General features: G+C 39.2%; 1 protein-coding gene across 5 annotated transcripts in view; it reads right to left on the bottom strand.

The window, feature by feature from the left end:
- Positions 1 to 1,827: 1,827 nt before the first annotated feature.
- The window catches only part of LOC148108449 (uncharacterized), a 42,992-nt gene continuing 19,245 nt past the window's right edge, over positions 1,828 to 25,574 (bottom strand). For 2 of the 5 annotated variants that reach the window (XM_087869734.1, XM_087869733.1), the window contains 3 exons: positions 18,898 to 19,071; positions 2,974 to 3,078; positions 1,828 to 2,133 (listed from right to left, as the gene is read on the bottom strand). In XM_087869734.1, the coding sequence (XP_087725860.1) occupies positions 1,972 to 2,133; positions 2,974 to 3,078; positions 18,898 to 18,987 (357 nt within the window). In that variant the 5' untranslated portion in view covers positions 18,988 to 19,071 and the 3' untranslated portion in view covers positions 1,828 to 1,971. Of the gene's footprint in view, positions 2,134 to 2,286; positions 3,079 to 15,429; positions 15,560 to 18,897; positions 19,072 to 25,574 lie in introns of those variants that run through there. The other 3 variants (XM_087869731.1, XM_087869732.1, XM_087869735.1) reach the window with 2 other exon arrangements.

The raw sequence follows: 25,574 nt of genomic DNA on the forward strand, positions 1-25,574 counted from the left end.
AGTTTTAGGTTCACAGCAACATGAAGTAGTGAATACTGATTATTATTTTTTTAACCATCAAACCTTTGCATGTATTTGAACTTATTCAAAAGCCAATAATAATGGAATGTTTTATAATAGAGATTCATCTGTATTCTTTTTACTAAAAATGTTTTTGTGAAGGAAATGTCTTCTTTTACCCTGATTTACCTCTCTTCTTCATTCATTTAACCTGGCTTATTAAGATTTAATTTGTAATAGACTGGACATTTGGTTTAAATAACCTAATGAAGTACTAACGTTTTAAGAAGATAACATTCAACATCCACTCGTGAGGGTTCAAGATATATAAACTGCTTAATCTCTTAACCTCATGGCCTCATAAAAAGAAGCTGCATGCCCTGACCATGCTCTTGGTCTCATCTATCTTCCCCGTTCTCTCTTAACTGTTGACACCAGGATAATCACCTTGCCACGTCCATAGTAACCATATTTTGCAAAGGAAGCTACATGGAAAAGGGAATGAGGGAAGCAAACCAGTTTTCAATGCAATCTCATTCCTAAACTTTTGATCAAGCGGAGCTGGGAAGGTAGAGTTAATTTTTAGCTATCTATTAATAAGTATCACAAGATAAATGCTAAGTCAGCCAACTATGCACATCTTTGGCCTCTCCCTTCATTACCCCTAGGTTGTCATCTTGAAAAAGTATGACTTCAAATGAGACCCAGAAATAGAAGAGGCTGTGCACCAGCTTAGGAAAAGCACTTGCCAACAGACAAGTCTTCATTATATAAGGAAATAAATGAGCGCCTATCAAGAAACACCAATTAAATATTACCTTTCCATAGGCACACAGTGCATACTTCATTACAAGAGCAAACCAACTTCTATTAAAAATAAGTAATTTTTACTTATAAAATAAGTAATTTTGAAATGGTTTTCTAACAGATCCTCCCTTTACAATGTTGCTGAGTGTGCGTAAACTCAGGAAAAATCTGGCAACTCCAGGATTTAACTTGGAAAGAGAAAGCAACCGAAGACCTGGGGAGCTATTAAGGAAACATCAGTGTGATTCAGATTTCCTTCTGTCATTGATTGTTTTCAGATTCAGTTGTGTTTGAAAACAGTTCTACAGGGATGGTGGAGGGAACAATAGCAGTGCAAGCACTTAGCTCTCCTTGCTGCAGGACTCAGTGGGTTCCTGACAGGTTCCCGCAGGAAACAGAATATCTCTCAGCTGAGTAGCAGCTAAACATTGACTGGCCAGCAGGATAAACACTGTATTCCCAACAAATGGCTGGGGGGGCGGGGGGTGGTACTTAAGTCTTTATTTCTAGGTGGTACAGAGAAATAGGCTTAATTTTTAGATAGGCGAAGGACAGGCCAGCCACACATACACATACAAAAAAGTTGAGGAAGCAGAAAAGGATAGATCTAACTAGAAGTTTCTTCCTATATTGGCCCACAGGTTGTCCCAGGGCATTCCTGAAGAAAGGGCCAAAATGCGCCTTAACAATTGGCTTTCGCTCTGTCAAACCTCCCTGGTTCCAGGTTCCCAGTGAAGCTGCCACATCCTTGGGTAGGAGCAGTAGGCCCGCATGTAGGATAGATGCTGCCTGTACTTCCCTGCAATGCATGCGAGGCTTGCTGGCTTGATGCTGGGGCTGGAATGATTTGGGGAGGAAGAGGCGATCCAGCAGTTGGTGAGTCGTACATACACCAAGTGGAGTGGGGGGCACCTGTAGGGGTCTGCACTTGCTCTGCAAGTGTCCCGGTGCCTGAGGGAGCATGACATTACACAGCAAATAAAACACAACACGGTAGGGAGAAAGACCCTGAGGGACAGCTACCTTTTGAGTAATTTAATATTTCCCTGAAATGTGTCACCCTTAGTAATGTTTACACGATGCTATTATTGACTGGTAACTTCTTTGTTAGGGTCTGCAAAAGTCATTTAAAAACATACTGCTTCCGAAGAGGGTCATTTCTGTTCAGAATGGTGGCTTGTGCGGCTGACTCCGTTTTCCCGGAAATCCATCCTCCAGCCTTCTGTGTTCTGTGCTGTGCACTAAGAAGCTGCCCTCCGTGATGGCATCGCTCTGGCTTCCTTGCCCACTGGTGTCCTGGCAGGTGCAGCAATGTCGGGAACCCACCTGCAAGTGGAGACCCGGATCGGAGAGAAGCCAGGGTGCTTGTTCTCTGCTCCCTCCTGGCGGTGCTGCAGTTTAGACAGAGACTGCCGTCCTTGGCTCTGGGTTTTGGGACATGCTTCTAGTCCCCCCCCCCCCCCCCCCCACACACACCCGGGCTGTTCCCTCCTCTTGCCTCTCTGGCCAGCTTTGGGCGGTAATGGCTCTGTGCGGCTGCTGGGTCCTGGGTATCATCATCCCTTGTGGGTCCTTAGCTCTGCTCTCCGCTCCGTGTACGGTCTCTTTCTTAAGCTTTTTTTGGTTAAACCTTTTGGGTCTGCCTTCTGTTTCTGCCAGCATTCCGATGTAGCACCTCTTTTTTGCACAGCATGCACATGGATGCAATTCAGGTTTGTAGCTCGGAGAAGTTTTATTGGAGCATACGTTTTAGAACCAGGCTGTCATTTCATTTTCTGGATAATCCCTAAGCATCCTCTGGTGGCCTGGCAATATGCTCACTTGGCTAGGCTGGACAACATTTCTCAGAATTCTGGTCCCTGTATATTTCTAGTCAGGGAGGGGGGTGGGGGGAGCTACAGAGACATTTGAAAAAGGGAAGTGAAGTTGCAGTTATATCATTCTGATGCTCAGGAGATCAGCGGAGAGGCACAGGTGCTGGGGCAGCTCACACATTTTGTTCCATTTACCTGCTGGCTCGTCTTGTTGGTATGAGCAGTATTGCACACCCTCCTTTCGCTTCTCTGATGCCTGGGCCAGGGGTGCGTTTAGCTCAAAGGTAAAAAGTGCCAGCTTCTCCTGAAGGACACGGCATGGCATCACCAGCACAGAGCGATAGGCACTTACCAGGTTCCAGTCCGTCTTTGTGGGTTCCAGCTCCTGCTCTTGAGTTCCAGCTTCCCTGACACTTTTCACGGTCTGGTCTTCCCTTCCTGCCGATGGCCCTGCAGACTGAAGACCAAACAGCAGATAGAAAAATCTTACAGAGACCACCTAATCAGGTCCCATGATTGCGTAAGGTCAATCCTTATAATATACCCATATTTCTATAATAAAGAATATATATAGTGGTTCTGCATCTCTAGTAAAACCCCCACATATTTATACCACTATTCTTTTATCTGCCCTATTTAGCTTCCCTTTTATCTCCCCTACATGTTAAAATACTTTCTGTTACTTTCTTCTTTATTAATGCCATTTCAACTATAATTTCAGAGCCTCATTACCTTCTAAAATATCTTAGAAATAACACTGTGCAATGGTGTTCTCTTTGAGAACATAATTAACTAATTAATGTCAATCTGGGTGCCTGCTTCAAGGCCATTAGCATCCTCAGAGAGGCTAAGATTTGGAAATTGAAACAAAATTCAAATTAGCTATTTTTGTTATTTCTCAAGCTATTTTATGGTAGTTGTTAGGTTTTGTGAAAATATTTAAAAAATCATTAACTTATAAATTTTAAATGACCTGTGCATTTTGCTTATCCATATTAATGCCATTCTTTCTCTCTCTCTCTCTTTAGTTTATGAATGTCTAAATTGGTCAGAAAATAGATGTTATCTAGTCTTCTCTTAAACTACTTTCAGTAAGCAACCTGCTGTTATTCCAGTGTTTTATCAGTGGAAGGTAAAGACCTTTAATTGGGCCAATGAAAATCCCTCCGCATGAGCTCATTTCTGATTGTGACATTCATTGCAAACACAACTTTCCATTTCTCCTTACAGAGACTTTTTCACATATTTGAAACTCGTTATTATGCATGTCCTTTGTATGTGTATGAAACAAAGGATAGGAACTATCCTTTTTTTTTTCTTTTTTTTTTTTTACATTTTAGACATGGCCTCATTCCTATTTTTTTTTCTTATTTGGAATTTATTCTTCAAAGTTGCAACTCTAATGCATAGAGTATCTTCATTGTCTGATCTCCATCTCGGATAGAAAATGTGACAATGCATTAGGTAATAACATTCAGAACAAATTATGTCAGAATTTTCTTTTCCATGAATGCCTTTGCATTTATGGACCATCTGATATTGTGGATAGTACTTGAGTATTTTTATATTAGAAAAGAAAAAATTATTTTTGAAAAGATAAGTATGATAAGCATGACCAACATATCTAAGAACCACAAGACATTTCATTTATGTCAAAAAGGAATAGAAGAGAAAAAAACATCAAATCTTAATACATCAGTTTGTGAAATGAACTGCCTCTAATACAATAAATATTTAGAAACCAGTTATACTTCAAAAGCTTTTTGTATCCCCCAACCTGAAAAATATTATTTAACGTAACCATTAAAATGTGACTTTCTTTACTATGCGAACTCCCTCTTAAGAGATAAATAAGAACATTCATATTAATAAGATATGCATTATCTTATTTAATTAAATGTCATCCACAATGGAACTCATCAATCTGAAGAGGATAATGGACTTGGGTAATGTCAGACCATTACAGAAACTAAGCCAAGACTTTCTTCTAATTTTAAAAATCATTTTCTAAATCATATACATCAATTGCACAATGCTCATTTTAGTTCAAAGATGTTTATTTTAAAAGTAATGGGCACAGAACCAGGACAGTGTTCTATCCCACTAATTTTATAGTCCTGGAGAGCTCGCTACAAACAGATGAAAAGCATAGTCAGTAATTTCCTGAGCCAGGGCTAAATTTGTGATTAATAGAATTTGTTTAGATGGGGTGAGAGAAAGGGAGAGAAATAAATAAATTCATAAGAAAGCCGTCGGAACTTAACATCGAACCTTCCATAGTAAGATGTATTTTGTATAATTTACTACTAACAAATTGATTTCATTTGCATGAGACATCGTCACAGTTCCCTAAAATATGGGCTAGCATAATAAACACTAACACTAATAATCATAGTGATTACCAAGATTTTTAAAAATCACCGAAAAAAGCAGACAACCATTTCTGTTTACAATGTGGAAAGAAAGGAAGGAATCATTTGTCTTACGAATTTTATTCCTTGCCTAATGTGACAATTACTGGATATTTCAGGGAGGAAAAAAACCAGTATTTCAATAGAAGATGAAAATTACCAAGAAATATTTAGATCTGGAATTCCTAGTGAAATTCAAATTAATTAAAGGCAAAGCGCTAATTATCTTTTCAGGAAAACAAAGTAATTAAATTATCCTTTTAAAAATAGGATTATTTTTCTATTCCATTTGAAATGAACTTCAATATTTTCCATTTTTAAAAAAGATTTATTTATTTTAGAGAGAGTGGGGGGTGATGGGGACAGAGGGAGAGGGAGAGAGAGTCTTAAGCAGACTCAGTGCCCAGCCCAAAGCCTGTCCCAGGGCTTGATCTCCTGACCTTGAGATCATGACCTGAGGCAAAATCAACAGTCGGATGCTTAACCAACTGAGCCACCCAGGCTCCCCAGTATTTTCTATTTTTTAACACTGAAATGAGCCTTTCACATACTGTGATAACATTAAACATATTAGTTTTTTTGGATTAGATGCCTAGCATTAGAGTCCAACTTTAATATAAAGTTAAAGTTATTTATATATTCACTTTCAATTCTGATAACTGCAGCATGCATATCAGCTCTTTAACTGTCTTAATATCTTAAAATAAACAGAACACACATTTAAGTGCATCAGTTCGAGTATGTTTATATGTCTCTACAATTTCAACTTTATACCTCACTCTGTTGGTTTTCGGCAGTGCTAACTCACAAGAGAAATTTTGGGTGTTGCACTACGTGATTTTCCTACTTGAATTCAAAGATGATGATGATGTTGTTCTAGGTCTAGGAAAATTTTTGCCAGAAACACGTCTTTAGTGTTCTAAGTCTATACAAAAATAGTCATTGGACTTCTTCTCATTCTCACTTGTGTTTAATTTTATGAAGTAACATTATGTCAATTCTACTGCATGAATTTTCACTCCAGAATACAACAGCAATGCTGAACTTTTAACACACATCAATCTGTTTTCAGGATTGTCTGCCACGAAATTACTGATTGATCCCTTTGGTTGGACCCTGTTAACTGATTCCTTCTCTCTCTGGATGGATTTATAGACCTATCAAACATCGCATAAAGCTGTTAATGTGGGAATGTTATTTAATGAGGCTGCACAGCCCGTGTTACAAGCTAATGATGTTAAATTAAGCAGGTTTCAAGAATAGGACTAACTTCAACATTCTTATTTCCTTTAGAATATTGCAAACTCTTGAAAATAATGACTTGTTAAAAATACATAAAAATTAAACGTATTACAGTGCATCAAAAATATGCACTGTATTATGCCTTAAATATGCACTAAACATGAAAGGCTTTCTTTTCAAATTAATCACACTTATTGCCATGTATTATATTTTCGTGCTTCTACAAAATTAATTCATGGTCAGAAAGCATGATAGAATTTAAGAATTTTAAATAAGCAAGCATTACAACTTCATATTTTATCTGAATTTCAAGATAATTCTCCCTAAATGTATTCCATGTTTACTTTTTAAAAACATCTTCTTTTGTTACTTTGATGAATGAGTTGCTTGATATTCAGTAGTTTATGAATCCCTTGGAAAGGAAACCAGCATCATGAGGCTATGGCATGGTTTCACTAATGACAAGTGATGTCACACTAACCTTATTTCTTTCTTAAAAAGTGTGACTAAAGGGGTCATTAAGGGCCACACTGCAGACCCAGAGTATTTGGACTTCAGCAAAGCATTTGACAAGGTCCTCATGTGATATCTTTGAAGATTCGACGGAGAAATGCTAGCTCGAGGCAAGGACAGTTTGATAGATTGAACTCTGGATGAACGATTATAATCAAGAAACGTCAAATGATCATAATCAAGGGCAAGCTTTGTCCTCAGCCCTTTGCTGATCAAATTTGTTAATGACTTGGATAAAAATATAGAGCCCCTTAAATTTATAGCTGGTATCTAAAACTGAATAGAAAATTTGGACAGTTGGGTTGAATTTACTAAAATGGCATTGAACACAGTAAGTTCTTGATCCTCATTTAAAAAAGAAAATCGGAAAAGTGTGGTTGGACAAAATTTAGCTCAGCAATTTTAGTGAAAATACGTACCGACAGTAAGATGTGACCTTAGCAAAGCTCTGCTGACCTTCAGCTGCATCACTAGCACCATCATGTCCGGAGTGAAGAAGGCAATTGTCTCAATCCACTCCATAAGACCCCACTTGGAAAATTATATTTTCTGGGTGCAAATTGGAGCTTATTCGAAAGATAGTGACTAGAATGGTAAAGGAATTTCAAAGCATGTGATATGAGAAATAAAGACATGGGGATGTTTAACTGGGAGACAGGAAGACTGAAGAAATCTAAAATCATGGTTTTAAAACCTTCGAAGGATAGACAGGAAAAGAAGGATTAGACTCGTGTGTAGTGCAAAGAGGTAACACAGATCACCCTCTGTGTAGAAGTGGAAAAGCTCTTTGCATGGACTGTGAGCTTATATATGTAGAAGGATTGATGGAATTTGAAAATCACTGCTTTGCAACAGCCATTGAACTCATTGACTCAGGCAGGAATGACCACTGGATGCTGCAACCAGCAAGAGAAAGATTGGTGAGAACCAGGATAGTCATATGGTGTCAAAACATCGACCCACAGGCTGCCTTCAGTTATAATGCTTGTTCTGAAGCCACAGTTTAGTGCAATGTGATTGAAGTATTAGGGAACAGTTTGAGCATAACGCAAATTGAGCATAACGCTTGCTTACGCACGGTTTCGTTTACCAGACCCATCCTCCTGACACCCACATGCAAACTGCAGATTTTTGGGGAGAAAATGCCATATTTATATAGTATTTATGTATTTGTGAGCCACTTAGCATCTGTAAAATGGATTTGCTGCCATTTTCATTGGTTTTCTTTTTTTTTAGTGCATCACTGATGCGGGTTTTGTGATTTGTGCCTCTGACCCCAGTTCCCCATAAACCCTGTGGTTTTTATTTTGTGATTTTGCATAGCTGATGATTTTTAGGAGAACATTTCCTAAGTTATAAATGACTCACTGTACTTTCTAATCATAAAGTTTAAAACGACCCACAGTGGAATGATTGGGCTGTCTCTGCCCTACATGAAATGTCTCTGCCTTATGTGAAATGCCTTAGAATGATCTCACATTATGTACTTCTTGGTGGGATGCGATACGAAGTACACCCATCACCTATAAAATAGCCAGAAATATGTAAATGGAATCTCACCAGTCTTTCCACTTAAATAAAATGGAATCTATGTTTACATATTCACATTCGAGATCAGCACATCATTTTCAAGTAGCACAAATACTACATTTTATCTGAAAACACAAAATCAGCTATAAAAAACACTTGCAGAAAATTGGGGAAACTTGAAAGTAGACTGGGTATTAAGTAATTATTGTTAAGTTTTCTACGTATGATAATGGTATCATGATTGTACAGGAGCATATCCTTTTTTGGAGATGCATGCTGAAATTGAACTAAAATGTCATAATGTGTGCAGTGTGATGCTTATCATACTGTTCTTTCCAATTATGTTTTAAAATATTAACAACAGTTGAAAAACTAATAAAATAACATGGGAAGCAAATGAGAGGGCTGGAAAGGAGCTGTTATTGAACTCGGTATTTCAGGTTAAATACAGTTGTTTTTTTTTAAAGATTTTATTTATTTATTTGACAGAGAGAGAGATAGCCAGCGAGAGAGGGAACATAAGCAGGGGGAGTGGGAGAGGAAGAAGCAGGCTCCTAGCGGAGGAGCCTGATGTGGGGCTCGATCCCACAACGCCGGGGTCACACCCTGAGCCGAAGGCAGACGCTTAACCGCTGTGCCACCCAGGCGCCCCTAAATACAGTTTTTATAGTCTACTCCCATTTGAAAGTTCCATGTAAATTTTGTATGTTAGATACACCCAATTTTGTTTACTAGGGGAAAAGAAAGACTAATTACTTCACTCACTATTAAAGCGCCTGATATTAAAAAATATCGCTCCCTTCACTGAATAATGAGCTTCAGGAAATTGTATTGGAAGGCAATGGAGTGAAGAAATGATTTATTTGTGGGCAATGGGCAATGATAAAACAACGCATAAAGGCGAGACAGATACTCTGAGGAACACAGCGTTGGTGTGAAAAAAATGAGCAAATGGTTTTAGAAATGATTTTTTTAAGCAAAACAAATACAAAATCTGAGCTCTCAGAGAAGACTTGGAAAGTGTGCCTGCTCTTGTTCTTCTGATTCAATGAATCAGTCCTGCCTGTACTGTTCTGCTCCTGGTCACTTCCCTTCCAATGAGACTATGTTAGAGAAACTACTGTCATAGAAGCTGATCTTAAGTAAGACAATTGCAATAAGACAATTTTAATAAGACAGATTCTTCTTGTGCTAGCAAAAAAAGACAAATGTCATTAGGGGAACATATCAGTTGTGCGGCGGCTATTACATAAGTCTGATTTTACTCTCGCTGGAGTTTCAGAACCAAGTGTGATAAACCATAATCATAGTGCAGTCACCCATGATTTCATCACAGTTCATCACCACTCAGAGAGTTCTGCTTTTTCTATATTTTGCCTTGTCTTCAAATTGTTAATCTTTTTTCTCTGTTGATGGGAAGAAAATGGATTTTATTTACCTTTATTTTATTTTTTTAAAAAGATTTTATTTATTAATTTATTTGAGAGAGAGAAAGCAAGTGAGCGAGCACGAGTGGGAGGAGGGGCAGAGGAAGAGGGAGAGAGAGAATCTCAAGCGGACTCCACACTGAGCTCAGAGCCCAATGCAGGGCTCTATCGCATGACCATGAGATCATGACCTGAACTGAAACCAGGAAGCCTAACTGACTTAACCGACTGAGCCACTCAGGCACCCCATAAACCCATGACTTTTAAATGTAAGATTATCTCCCCAACTTGGAAATTGATGACCAACATGTCAAAATTAGGAGACAGATTGTTACACTCTAATTTTTACTCAGAACAAAACTTTCATATAATTCACTTGAGTCTCATAGAGCTACAGGCCAGAGCAAAATGAATTCATACAGAGAAGAGTGAAAAACCAGGAATGAGGGCCAGCTGTAGGTTCTCAATAGTGTTGGTGGTGAATCAGAAGGAAGGTGTGGGAAGTGTGCCTGGGCTCACAAGGACAGGCCCCCACTAAAGGCTGCCCCATGCGGGCCACATCTGAGGCCAGGATGTTGGAGTGAAGGGGGAGGTGATTAGGAGACAACATCGAAGAGCCACAAGAACAGGTGCATTTCACAAATGGATGCATGGAAACATCTTGGGATGATTCTTGTGCACATTGTTAATAGTCAAGATATATCTGCAATTTTTTAAGTACCAAATGACTTCTCCCTTTCTCCCTAAAATCTATACCTCCTGAAACTCTGACATCTCAGTTATAAGTGATAGCTATCCATATTTTAGAGTTTCTTCGTTTCATGCTTGAAGCCATCCTTAGGCCATAGATGGCATCAATCCTTTGTCTTTAGGGGCCCATTGTGGGAGAAGTACAGGAGAAAATAAAGAGGTTTATTCCATCCCTCCCCCACCCCTGCCACCTCTTCTCCCCATTGGTTATTGCTAGATTGATAGACACACACACTTACTCTACACTCTCTCTCCAAATTTCTAAAGCAAAAACGGAAACTACTCCCCCTCTGCCTTTTTGTGGCTTTTCTTTTTCCTCAAGGGAGACTTTGAAATTTATTTAACTAGATTCCAGCTGGACAAAATTGCTGGTTAGGTAGAGAAGGAAGCATGTAATGGGATTATGCGTGCCCCACTACTTCCTCGAAATAGTCCTGTGTACCAAATTCCCTTAAGGAGATGTCTTGCTGTTGTCTAATCCATAGAGCATCTTATAATTATACAGCCATTTGTTCCTTTTCCTGTTTCCAATTTCACTGATTAACTTATCTAACAGTGCCATTAAAACCCATATATCATTTTTCACCATTAATCAGTTATTCATGAGTTTTATTCATCTCTGAAGTATGTTCATCAGGAAAAATAGCCTCAATTTGCATTTTAATTGACCAGTGTACAGTGGTATCTAATACAAATGGTGATCTCAGTTAAAGTAGAAGCTCATGTTTAGTAAGATTTAAATGATCTTTATTTTACAGTTCTCTGATGTGATTTTCATAATGCACTGAAGTAAAAAGTAGGCATTGCTTGGATGTTAACTGATTTTACCAGCAGCCTTGCAACCAGGTTGCCAGATAAAATATAGGAGACACCACTACATTTGAATTTCAGGAAAACATGAAATAATAAATACGTAAGAACATATACAATATTTCAGACACATTTACACTAAAAATATTCATTTGTTTATCTGAAATTCAAATTTAACCATGTGCTCTGCATTCTTGTTTGCTAAATCTGGCAACCCTGAATATATACATATATACAATTACATACAAAGTGAAAACAACTACACAATTCTCTATGAACAAAGGTTTTGTGTATTACCACGAGTGTGTTTTTAAATATGTTTTTGATAACTGTGAAAGATATTATTCAAATTAGTTGAGTTTTACCAGATTTCTTCATCTATAAAATAGAAATAGCTGTGTCTCTATATTATCTTGAATAACTGTATTAGTAGTAATAGGAAACTATTGATTTTTACTTTTGCTGTTGAGATCATCGGTTATAGCTTTCTAACTTTTCATTGTGTAAAACCATGTTGTATTTAACAGCTAGTATCAAAAAGGTAAGAAGTAACAAGTGTTGGTGGGCATGTGGAGAAAAGGAACCTCAGGCACTGCTGGTGGCAACGTCAACTGGTACAGCCACATGGAAAAAATATGGAGTTTCCTCAAAAATATTAAAATTAGAAATACGATGTTGTCCAGCAATTCTACTGCTGGGTATTCACCCAACAAAAGACTCTCACTTACCCTCCTCTTTCCTGTGCCATCTGTTTCCTACCAAGACTCTGCCTAAGATGCTTTGGCTGTGTCAGAAATCTGTGGTCTGGAACCCCTCAGTGTCTTTACTGAATAAACCTCTAGTTTCTGCCATAGATTAACTGAGGAAACAAATGTTTAAAAAAAAAGAGTTGGAGAACAGTGATACGCATAATAAGATTAGAGTTATCTAAAACCGAGTGTGCATACATTCTATTTTCACGTACCTCCTGCGTGCTTATATAGGCGCACATGGTATCTGGAAAGATTTACATTGGACTGTTGACAGTGCTTATCTCTAGGAAATGGTTTGTGGGGAAAAGGAAAGAAATGGGGACTTATTTTTAATCCTTACAATTCTATTCTTTTCTTGGCTTTATAATGATTTTCAAAAACAGCTCTCAAGGTTGTTTTCATGTCCAGCTAGCCTTGGAACCACTCGCCATTATCTGATTTCTGTGTTCCACTCTCATCAGAATACTGGACCCCTGGCTATGATACCCATTAGAGCAAAGGTTTCATGGCCTGATGAAAAAGAATCTGGAGCAGTCTTCCTGTGTGACATTATGGTAAGGCGGGTGTTGCAAAAAGGAAATGGTAAACTAGGAATTCGTGTGGGTGTTTTTATTTTCATTGAATGCATTTTTGGCATAAAAATGTCTGAGTACTGTTTTATAAAGTGCCGTAGACATTCGATAGGTATTGATCGTCATGTCAGCAATCTATCTACGATGCTCAACAGTGCAGTACCAATGATGAAGCCTTACCGCTCTGAGCTGAGTAACTGATACTGTTTTAAATGTGTTCCCATATTGAAAAGATATATACGGAAAACCGTTGATATAAATTGGGTTTTTTTTGGTATCTATATTTCTCTATCTATATCAGAATATTTGTAAAAACAAAATTATCCTATGGTTTCACTCATACGTAGAACATAAGCAATAGCAGGGAGGACCACAGGGGAAGGGAGGGAAATCCAAAGGGGGAGAAAATCAGAGAGGGAGATGAACCATGAGAGACTATGGACCCTGGGGAAAACAATCTCAGGGTTTCAGAGGGGAGGGGGTGAGTGGGGGGCAGGTAACAGGGTGATGGGTATTGAGGAGGGCACGTGCTGTGATGAGTACTGGGTGTTATACTTAACTAATGAATCATTGACCACTACATTGAAAACTAATGATGTACTATACAGTGGCTAACTGAACATAATAAAAAAATAAATTAAAAAAATAAACACAGTCTTTAAAAAAAAAAAAAGAAAAACCCTAATTACCTGACCACCTTAACACAATGACTATTTTTTTAAAAACTATTTTTTTACATTAGAGTTTTAAATACATTCTCCATATAAATAAAATTCCTTTAGTTTTTGTCTGAATTTTATGATTCTGAAACCTAGCAAATAATGCCACTTTTCTACAAACTGATTTTTTTCTATAGATAAACTGCAATACATTTGAAAAGTAGTTTTCCACTAAATAAAAAAAAATAAAGTATTATGTTTCTGAGTGTCTGCTGTTACTGTTTCCACCCACTAAAAAAACATTCCACTGCTACTCAAAAAATGTCACACTTTTTTCCCAAAACATTGTCAGACATTCCTGTGATAGTCTTTTTTTTTTTTTTTTTTTTTTAATTCTTTGTTAGGGTAAAAGGGGGTGAATACTATAAGGTAGGCTTTGCCTTATGCACCACTGTAATTACACTTTGAGAAAAATACTTTGTGTAAACAAAGAAATAAAGCACCAAATATTGTATTTGTAACCACAGTTAAATCAAGGGTAGATCTTTTGTTTCTGAATATGGGAAAGGTAAATAGGGCAGCCCCTCTTACAATTCCGAGCCAGAGTGCATTACGTTTTCCTGTGCGCCCAAGTTAGCAAACAATGTCATTTGTTGATATTCACTGTTAATTACTGGTCTTCACACAAATCCAGCAATTGTATTATTTGGAATTCCATATTCCTTCAAGCCCAGCCAATGTTTTGCCTTGCATTGCAATGCTCTACAAATTTGTGTAAAGCATTATATCATTGTTCAACAGAAGAAAAAAAAAAGCCTTTTTAAAAAAGAATTACTTCAAAATTCTCAATAAGACTATATTTTGTTTGTTTCTGGCTCTAATCTGAACATCAGACTAAGTAATGCACGGATTTGGAGTTTTCCATTGTATGTGAGTGAAGTGTAGTCTAATGCTTTTGTTTTTATAAGCCTGTAACTTCACAGGGTCTGTGGGCTCTACCACACCCTCGCTAGTTTTTAGTAACAAAGGCACACCTTTGGAAAGTATGCAGTATGCACGGCCACTCTTCCCTTGTAATAAAATCTTACCACTGAGTAGTGATGCTTCTGTTACTGACATTAATGAACAAAGCTGTAATGAATAAAAAAATAATTTCTTGCTTATTCTAATGAAAGAGCAGTTGTTGAAAATGGCTCTAGATGTTCAAATAGGAATGGTACTATGGCTTCATTCATTTATCGCACACACCGTTCAAAGAGATTTTTATCCCTGATTCCATTTTGTTTCCTAATAAGTTGGAGTTCTTTAAGATGGCCAAGTGGATTGGTTTACAAACTGAATCTACAGAGTTTTAATCTCACTTCAGACTTTGCTAACTGCCCTACCCAATGGTTCCCTTAACCCAGAGAGAGAAAGCAGGATGGACGCTGTGTCCTTGGGGAGCCAACCCTAGGATTCGGGTGGTTCCTGAGACAGCACTACACCCTTAAGCCTCTGCTTCAGGCAAGGAGCCAGGCTCCTCCTTCCCCTCTACCATTTTATTAAATCCTCCCAACAGTCACCCCCCCCCGCCACACACACAGCAGCAGAGAAGAAAGATAAAGATATCCCTAAAATATATTTCTCTGTATTTGAGATCTATCCATGAGACTTCTACTGACTCTTGATGAACTGGCGGGCGTGTCACCAGGATTTGCTTATTAACTAAACTGCTACCTCTTGTCATGAAATCACGCTCCTTTTGATCATCGCAGATGTGTTTTACATTTTTCTTTCAACTATTTCTTCCACTCACTTTTTATGGGCAATAGGAATGGAGGGTTCTGTGATTTGGTTTCCTCCTCCTTCCTTTCCATTGCCACCTGACTTAAATGGGATTGTGGTCGAAAAACATTAAGTGGTTTTGCCCATGACTCGCTGCTAGCGTGCTTTGGAGCTAGTATTTGACTCGGGGTTGACTTCCCAGCCCTGTTGCTTCTGATACCAGGAGTCACAAACTCCAAGGCCCAGAGGGACTGGGCAGGTAAGTGACTGAAACCAGTCAGGTGGGGAATCAGTGGCTACTCTGGGTCAGGATCCCTGTTTAAAATCAGACAGTGGCTTTTCATCCCATTTAAATTATATTCAAATTCCTTTACCTACCCTGGTCAGTCTGGTTATCAGGTCTGAGCAGACATCAAATCCAGAAAAAGGAGGCGAATATTCAGTTCCAGACATACAGTGAATGTGATCAGTTTGTAAGCTGGATGACAGGTCCACTCAGGATTTGAGTCTGAAACACGGCACAAATGAATAGTGGCAAATGACGAATCTACAATTTAGCAGCGACTTTGATGTCCTTTATCCAAGGTCAAACAATGCATGGGTTGGGGGAATGCATGTCTTACAAGCAGTGGAATGCCATTCTGGAGCCATTTGTGGCAAGAGCAAGTTTATTATAGAGCATTAGAAGAGGCCACACAAAAACAGGGCGTGATATGTTAGGAGGCCAGGATGTCCTTGGGAGGCAGGTGGGTGCTGTTTTCTAGGGGAAGGTAAGCTAGCTAAAGCTAAGCGGCTGGATTGTGATTGGTCTATGCTAGATTTCCTTGACAGGTGTTTCCGTAAGTGCAGGCTGCCTTAGGTTCAGACGTGGGCCTGTGGATCCCAATATACAAATGAACTTTACCACTAGGAATGGGAATGCAGCAGCAGCATGGAAAACGGAAGCTAGCATGCAGCAGGAAGAGGCCTTCCCTCCGCGTTCTGACATACGCAGCATCTTGTTTTCCTTCTCGAGGAGTGGTGGTGTCAGAGCGCTCCAGATACCCATGCTGTCCATTAAGGACTGAAGAGTTTGGAGGAGGCAGGGGATTGGCAGACTGGAGAAGGAAAAATCTATTTCTACTTCTTATCTTCTTGGTGAAAGCTCTTGGTCTATGTCTGTCTACACTGGATTGAGGGGGCAAAAATCACCCCTCTTAATATTAGTTTGATGTCCTCTTAGAGCTAGGACCAGGACAGGGTAATGATTCATTAAGTTAAGCTCTGAGCATTCTGGTATTGAACTCCAAAAATCAATCAATTAAGTAATCAATTGTTGGGATGCCTGGGTGGCACAGTCTGTTAAGTGCCAACCTCATGGTTTTGGCTCAGGTCATCATCTTGTGGCTGATATCAGGGTCATTAGATCGAGCCCCACACCAGGCTCTATGCTCAGAGGAGAGTCTGCCTGAGATTCTCTCTCTCCTTCTGTCCTTCCTCCTCCCCACTTTCTGAGATCTCTCTCTCTCTCAAATATATAAATAAATCCTTAAAAAAATTAATGAATTGCTTATTGGTTATATCAAGTGTCAGCAGTGATAGTGTTGTCTGAGAGTAATGGAACACTCAGCTCAAAAGTTAAGGGGAAGTTCCATAGCAAGCAGTCTGGAGGGAGGGTGATCCCCTGGGTCATTAAGTCAGAGGCTTAAGACATCGTGGAGGGAAATGATTTCATCTTTCTGCTCTGCCTTCCTTGCAGCATTGGGCCTCCTCCTGCCATTCCCCATGGTTACAAAGTGGCTGCAGCAGCTGCAAACATCACGTGTTTGCAAAAAAGTATCCAGAGGCTGGACGAACAATGAAGAGCACATTGTTTCTGGTATCCTACTTTACAATGAGTTCCCCATAGATCCCTCCTCTCCGGTCCTTGGCTGGTGTTGCATCCACCAACACGACCAACCCCTAGAGAGTGGCCAGTGGAGGTTCAGCCTCCATCCCCACACCAACCCAGGACTGAGAAGGCTTATCTCCTTGATGACTGAGTGCAACCCAAGGAAAGGTAGCAGGGACATGGATGGCAGAAGGCATCTTCCACAGCATTTGTCATCATGGTTTATGTAATTCTTCCATTTGGTGAAAAGAAAATATCTTTTTTTTTTTAAACAGAGACTAGTCAACATTGATATTCATTAAAATATATGTGGGATACTTCTCAGCTAGGCACTTTGGCATGTAGGTCCCAGAGTGGAAAAAAGAAGGAAAGGCCATTGAAATCTACAGTGATTAAGGTCTTACTAAACAGCATCCATACACCTGCAGTCCCACATAATGAACTTATTTTATTTTTACCACGTGTTACCGAATTTAGCTTGCTTCGGGAGAAAGGTGATCACTTTCCAAGGGAAAGATGTCTTTTTCTGCAGGAAAATAAACACCCGGATCTGCAAACAGCCACAGAATTTTAGTGGCTGTGACGGGGAAATCCAGGGGTCTTGGCTCTTTCAACGAAGTGACACCGAGTCCAGGGAAGAGAGAACACAGAGGAGCCTGAGCCGTAGTCAACACATATTTACAAAGAGGTTTGCAAGCCATATGTATTTTTTGTCTTTACTCTTTTCTCTTTTTTTAAACCTAAAAGCTAAGAATTGTGGAGAGAGTAATAAATTAACCACATTGTTAAAAACACTGCACTTTCTCATAAACCTATTTTTGTAGTATCTTTGTGAAATTTTAAAACATCCGAGGAAGTTACTATTTGTCTGAATTTGGCAAATGGAGAATGAACTGACCTAAAGGCGATCTTCATTTCAGACAGATACATGGCATCTTGCTTTTTCTTCTCTGTAATCAATTCTCAAAGTTGGAAAGTAGTATATTTCACAAGCCAATTGTCAACGAAGCAATCCTGACTTATTCTCTAAAAGATGGTTTATTTTATTTTATTTTATTTATTATTATTATTTTTTAAAAAGATTTTATTTATTTATTTGACACAGAGAGAGACAGCCAGCGAGAGAGGGAACACAAGCAGGGTGAGTGGGAGAGGAAGAAGCAGGCTACCAGCGAAGGAGCCTGATGCAGGGCTCGATCCCAGAACGCTGGGATCACGCCCTGAGCCGAAGGCAGACGCTTAATGATGCACCACCCAGGCGCCCCTAAATGGTCTATTTTAAACACATGGCTTTTCCTGTCTGGAAGATATATTGGTAAATAATAAAGCAGTGTATTTACCACATCTTTTCTCGTGCATCGCCACTTTTAATTTCCATAATACTGAAAAATAAGGAATGGTCATATCATTTCCACTCTACGATGGATATGGAGATCCCAAGATGTCAAGGGTCCCAGCCCAGAGAAGGCGGAGCTAGGTCTTGAATTCAGATCTCTTGACTTCAGCAGTCTCTTCTTTTTGAATAAGTGGATGTACTTCTGACCAGAAGGAATGTTGACAGAAATAGCAAAAGTGAATACCTGGCTTTCTTTCCTAAATCTGCCAGAGAAGAGAACTTTTGGAACTCTCCTACCTGCTTTGATAGGTAGATTCTGACCCTTCCTTTCTCTGGTAAAGGCATAAAAACTGTCTTAGAGTCTCAAAAAATATCACGGCGGGGGGCTTATCCTTAGGTTACTTAAAGTCAAGGAAAGATAGTGTTACCAGATACTGGCATATTTTGATTCTTTTTCCATCTTGGCAATTGATTTTCATCTCACACCTGGTATTTACTTTAATTAGAAGAATGATGATAAGCATGCTACCTGATGGGATGGAATTAAAATATTCTCCAAAGTGAAGAGAACGAGTCATCTCAATATTATGTTATTAATGAGGGAGAGAGGTGCTAAATAAGTGAAAATAAGTGAACATACCGGTTTTCCTTGTGTTTGTTTTTTTGATATGCTGTGGAAAGGTGACTCCTCTGAGCAGCATCCGTGGACCAATGCTTCAGAACAACCCATAAGGGTGAGGAGTGCACGATCTGGTTTCTGGTCCACTGACTCTGCAAACTGAAGGAGTTGCTTCTTGCTGGATTTCAGGTATTCCTTGTAAAACAGAGAAAGCAGTGGATTAGATAAGTTAGAAAGATCTTTTAGTTCTACAATTTTAGGTTCTTAAATTGTCTTGGGTGTCTATAGCAGTCTGTACCAAGCCTTGTTATGCTTTTTCTCTCTTCCCTCCAGCCCCCAGCAGTTGTTCAGCATTTTCCAGCCCACACTGATTAGAAGAGATATGCTGATTTAGTTGAGTGTCCCCGTCTTAGAGTTCCAACAGAAAAAAATGAGCAAACAACCAGAAGAAACGGAGAGCAAGAGTGTGGTAGAGATGGTGCTTCTCTCTCTAGCCTTGGTCGCCACGCTAAAGTGAGAGTGAATCCCAAATAATAACTTTTCCCTTGTCATTGGGACAAACTTTCACTCATTCACCTAGTTGTTCATTTCTTTATCCATTCAATACATTCTACTATGTGTCTGGTACAGTGGTTGACATTGGAGGTGCATCAAAACTTATCTAGTTTCTAGAGCTTCTGGATGCACGAATGAGCTCATGAGCTAATAATAACCAGCACCTCACAATATCAGCTGAAACCTTAGCAGAGATTAAGTTGACAGCTAAAGAGGGAATCAGGCATAAGAGGGTTAGCTTTGGAATTTGAGCAGCACAGAGGGAACATCTATGGAAAGATCTCTAGCATGTGGCTGGATTGCATACTGTTAGGACGTTACAGGTACAAGCGAATGGAGCCCCTGCTGCTGGAGATGCCAGACAGAAAGCCGTGAGTTATTTTGGTCTCTCAGGTTCTCAGCATTAGGAACTACAGCAGGCTTTGAACCAAGAGATGATTCTCTAGCTCCTGGAGTTTCCAGACTTTAACGGCTTTAACTTTGTGTAATGGCCCCTTGAAACTGGGAAAATAATTGTTCTAAGAAAAGCTAGCTCTTAGGTGCTTCTATGAGAAGAATGACACTGTTGTCATTTACTGATTGTGTGATCCTGGACAAATGTCATTAGCTTTTTAATCCATTCTCCTCATGTGTGAACAACTGCTTCATAAAATCGAGGAGATTAATTAAAGGATTAAATCGTGCACCTAGCACATAGAGTCACTTTAAGTCATACTTATTAATAAAAACAAGCATTTTCAACATGGAGAGTCTTTCTGTGAATTTAATAATATTCCATAAGCTTCTCGGTATCCTAGTGCCTCACTGCTGAACTGAATGTGTTTCATCTACTTGCGGTGCTGTTATGGTTTAGCAACCTGCATATTAATCAGTCATCTAAAAATTGCAAGAAATTTCTGATTGTAAAAGAAGTAGTCTTTAAGGTATCCAAAATCAACCTTTCCCACCTGTTGGCTCAATCACTGTGTACGTTCATGTCTTTAAACTAAAACTTAATTAGCAATAAGTTCTTAAAACTTCCTACAGCAACCCAATAACCAAAAACTAATTAAAACAAATAGATACAAACAGAAGAAAAGTATTTTCTTTCTTTCTGTGGCTCAGTTATATCATCAAGTCGATTATCCGTTGACTGTGATCTGGTAAATTCGATCAAGGATACAACCTGACTAAGAAATTCTCGTTCGGCTTGTCTTGTCTGGAAAAGTGCTTTAACCCTTCCTATAACCCGGTGTGTATTCTATAAGCAGTGGCTGAACATGTTATTTAAATAGATAAGATATCATAGGCACTTTCTCGTTAAGGTGAGATGGCAGAGACTAAACCAGATGTTACCATGGTGACAAAACTTATGAATATTACATCTTAACCCAAACTCAGTACTTTCTCAGGCCAGTAACTGTTCCAAGATTGCATGAAAAAAGATGAATGCACATGATGGATAGAGCTAAAATTCTACACTTACTGAATCCAAATTGCACTGGGGCAGAGGCAATAACTAGTTTTTGTATTTCTTGAAAAAGAGTGTTTTGAATGAATGGAGAAATATAAATACAAAATTGGTTAAAATTTGCACATGTATTCTTTCAAAAATATTTTGATAAATGAACCTACCTGTGTCATTGTTAAAACTACATTCTTCACAAAAACACTATCTTTTGCTATGGTAAACAATTCTTGAATATTCTTTTACTACAGTAGGAGTTTTAAAATTATTTTTTTATTTTATTTTTTAAAATATTTTTTTAAAGATTTTATTTATTTATTCGACAGAGATAGAGACAGCCAGCGAGAGAGGGAACACAAGCAGGGGGAGTGGGAGAGGAAGAAGCAGGCTCATAGCGGAGGAGCCTGATGTGGGGCTTGATCCCATAACGCCAGGATCACGCCCTGAGCCGAAGGCAGACGCTTAACCGCTGTGCCACCCAGGCACCCCTAAAATTATTTTTTAGATAACAGATATATAAAATTGAAGAATATCATCATTAGTAATATTACTTTGAAAACATTTTCTAGTAAGTAGAGTATGCAGTTAACACTTTTTTTGTGACCAATTCTAATGTTTAGTTTTACTTTGCTTTCAATAATGATGCAAACCTGATTAAAATTAAAAGAAGGAAGATGTTACCTCAATGAGTACTGGGTTTTTTCCCAGTTCTGTGGTCTCATTTACATAGTGTGATGTGTGCTTTTCTATGCCCCTGCTGTGTATAACAAGTCATACAGAATATATTGGGATTCATTAACATTGCATATTTCTGATTAATTATTAAAACTTCAATATAGTCTTGAATTTCTACTGATATTCAAAAACTATTCAAGATGTACATCTGTGGTTAATGATATTGGTATAATTCCCTTGGTAGTTAAACTGAGTTTTGCTCTTCAGAAATAAGTACACATAACCATTATGTTATTATACCTTGAATGGAGCTAATTTTTGCTTTTTAAAAAATTCTTCCAATTTTCTTAAATTGAAGGATAGTTGACTTACAATATTATATTCGCTTCTGGTTACAACATAGTGACTCAACATTTATATACACTACAAAATGATCACTACAATAGATCTAGTTACCATCTCTTTTAGGGTTCCTGGACTCAATTCTAACTTCGTGGGGATGTTCCCCCAACAATTCTTGGATACCAGCAGTATGTCCAAGAATTCAACTGAATTCAACTCAATTCTGATACTATCTACCTGGACATGGCATCTGATACCACAGTTTCAGGGTTGAGTCCTACAAGACTGCCCCCCACCACCCCCACTTGAGATGCCAGTCTCAAACCTCAGGCTGTTACCTATGCTTCTGACCAACCAGCTTCAGATTCGAGGTTCCAAAAACCTTCTCCTTAGGTTCTTGTCATTTGCTAGAGCAGCTCACAGAACTCAGGGAAACATTTATGTTTACCAGTTTATTAAAGGATATCATAGAAAATACAAATCAACAGCCAGATGAAGAGATACACAGGGCAAGGTAAGGGGAACAGGTGCAGAGCTCCCCTGCCCTCTCCAAGTGTGCCACTCTCCCCATATCTCCACATGTTCACCACCCCGGGACCTCTCCACAGCCAGTCCTCTTGGGTCTTTATGAAGGCTTCATTGCAGAATCATGATTGTTTTTAGCCATTGGCTGATTCAATCTCCAGCCCCCTCCCCATTCTGGAGGTCAGGGGATGAGACCGTAAATTCCAACCCTCTAATCTCAGGGTTGGTCCTCCTGGCAACTAACCTCCACACTTGGGTAGGGTCCAAAAGTTGCCTTCATTAATAAGAAGACACCCATTTCACCTTTATGCTCTGGGGCATTTTCAGTAACTATGAATGAAGATCAAATATATCTGAGAAATATATTTTGGTCATCTGACTAAAAAAAAAAAAATATATATATATATATATATATTTTTTTTTAGATTTTACTTATTATTTTAGAGAAAGAGAATGTGCAACCATGGGGAGGAGCAGAGGGAGAGGGACAAGCAGACTCTATGCTGAATGTGGAGCCTATCACACTGCAGGGCTCAATCTCACAACCCCGAGATCATGACCTGAGCTGAAATCAAAAGTCAGAGTCTTAACTGACTGAGCCACCAGGTGCCCCTATATAACACCATCTGTTACCATATGAAGTTACCACAATATTGACTATATTCCCTATGTTGTACTTTTCATCCCCGTGACTTATTTATTTTATAAGTGGATGTTGGTACCTCTTAATTCTTTTCACCTATTTCACCCATTGCCCACCCTCTCCCGTCCGGCAACCACCAGTTTGTTCTCTGTACCTTTGAGTCTGCTTCTGTTTTGTTTTGTTTGTACATTTGTCTTGCATTTTAGATTCCAGACATCAGTGAAATCATACGTTATTTGTCTTTTTTCCGATCTACTTCACGTAGCATAATACCTCTAGGTGAATGGAGCTTATTTTGAATCATTATTTAAGTATTTCAGTAGAAAGAATTTTTGGTCATATTTATACCCAATGGGATGGAGATAAAATTCACATGGCAATTGAGAATGACCCTTCATAGAATTGTAGAAAATGGGACAGTTACTGGAGGTTTAACACTTTGAAATATCTTTCATTATATCCTAGCAGGAACCACTGAATAGACCTTTCTGAAAGTCTGAAAGAAACACGGGTTATAAAGTAAACATTCAGGAGGATAAAGTATTTTTTTAAAAGATTTTATTTATTTGACACAGAGAGAGAGACAGCCAGCGAGAGAGGGAACACAAGTAAGGGGAGTGGGAGAGGAAGAAGCAGGCTCCCATTGGAGGAGCCTGATGTGGGGCTCCATCCCAGAAAGCTGGGATCACGCCCTGAGCCGAAGGCAGACGCGTAACAACCGAGCCACCTAGGCGCCCCAGGAGGATAAAGTATTGACCATTAACTGATAATTCAGGATAGGTTCCCCATTCAAAGAGGAAATGTACATTACTTCTCCTGGGATCCACTCTCAGGCTTCAGCTGGAATAGAACACCAGTTTGTCAAACGTAGAAATAAAAATTGGCCCTTGTGTCTCCAGTTCATATACAGCTCTGAGGTCAGCGAGGAATTGCCACCTGTTTTTCAGTCATAACGACACATAACAAATTATGTAACTACATTGGACAGGGTTGTTGTGCCAGTTACCAAGTCATTGGCCCTTTACTCCAAACACCCTCTCTGCTAGGCTTTGTATGGGGGACTGGGTGTCTGCAAACCACATATATTTTTAAAAAATTTTTTAGAAGATTTATTTAAGAGAGAGGGGGTGGGGAAAGGGTGGGGGAATGGACAGAGGGAGAGCATCTCAAGCAGACTCCCTGTTGAACGTGAAGCCCCATGCAGGGCTCGATCTCATGACCCTGAGCTCATGACCTGAGCTGAAATCATGAGTCGGACCCTTAACCAATTGAGACACCCAGGCCCTCCCCCCTTGTAACTTACATTTCTTTTATTTTTTTTAATGTTTTTTTATTATATTATGTTAGTCACCATACAGTACATCCCTGGTTTCTGATGTAAAGTTCGATGATTCATTAGTTGCGTATAACACCCAGTGCACCATGCAATACGTGCCCTCCTTACTACCCATCACCAGTCTATCCCATTCCCCCACCCCCTCCCCTCTGAAGCCCTCAGTTTGTTTCTCAGAGTCCATAGTCTCTCATGCTTCATTCCCCCTTCTGATCACCCCCCCTTTCTTTATCCCTTTCTTCCCCTACCGATCATCCTAGTTCTTATGTTCCATAGATGAGAGAAATCATATGATAATTGTCTTTCTCGGCTTGACTTATTTCACTTAGCATTATCTCCTCCAGTGCCGTCCATGTTGCAGCAAATGTTGAGAACTCGTTCTTTCTGATAGCTGAGTAATATTCCATTGTATATGTGGACCACAACTTCTTAATCCATTCATCTGTTGAAGGGCATCTCGGTTCCTTCCACGATTTGGCTATTGTGGACAATGCTGCTATGAACATTGGGGTGCATATGGCCCTTCTCTTCACTACGTCTGTATCTTTGGGGTAAATACCCAGTAGTGCAATGGCTGGATCATAGGGTAGCTCAATTTTTAACTTTTTAAGGGACCTCCACACTGTTTTCCAGAGTGGCTGTACCAACTTGCATTCCCACCAACAATGTAGGAGGGATCCCCTTTCTCCACATCCTCTCCAGCAATTGCTGTTTCTTGCCTTGTCAATTTTTGCCATTCTAACTTATGTAAGGTGGTATCTTAGTGTGGTTTTGATTTGAATTTCCCTGATGGCTAGTGATTTTGAACATTTTTTCATGTGTCTGTTAGCCATTTGTATGTCATCATTGGAAAAGTGTCTGTTCATATCTTCTGCCCATTTTATGATTTATTTGTTTCTCGTGCATTGAGTTTGCGAAGTTCTTTATAGATCTTGGATACCAGCCTTTTATCTGTAGTTTCATATCTTCTCCCATTCCGTGGGCTGCCTCTTAGTTTTTCTGACTGTTTCCTTGGCTGTGCAAAAGCTTTTTATCTTGATGAAGTCCCACAAGTTCATTTTATCTTTTGTTTCTCTTGCCTTTGGAGATGTGTCATGAAAAAGGTTGCTTTGGCTGATGTCGTATAGGTTGCTGCCTATGCTCTCCTCTAGGATTTTGATGGATTCCTGTCTCACATC

The sequence above is a fragment of the Ursus americanus genome, chromosome 19 (genome assembly GCF_024610735.1).
Source record: "Ursus americanus isolate L20-20 chromosome 19, mUrsAme1.1.p, whole genome shotgun sequence".
In the NCBI taxonomy this organism is placed as follows: Eukaryota; Metazoa; Chordata; class Mammalia; order Carnivora; family Ursidae; genus Ursus; species Ursus americanus.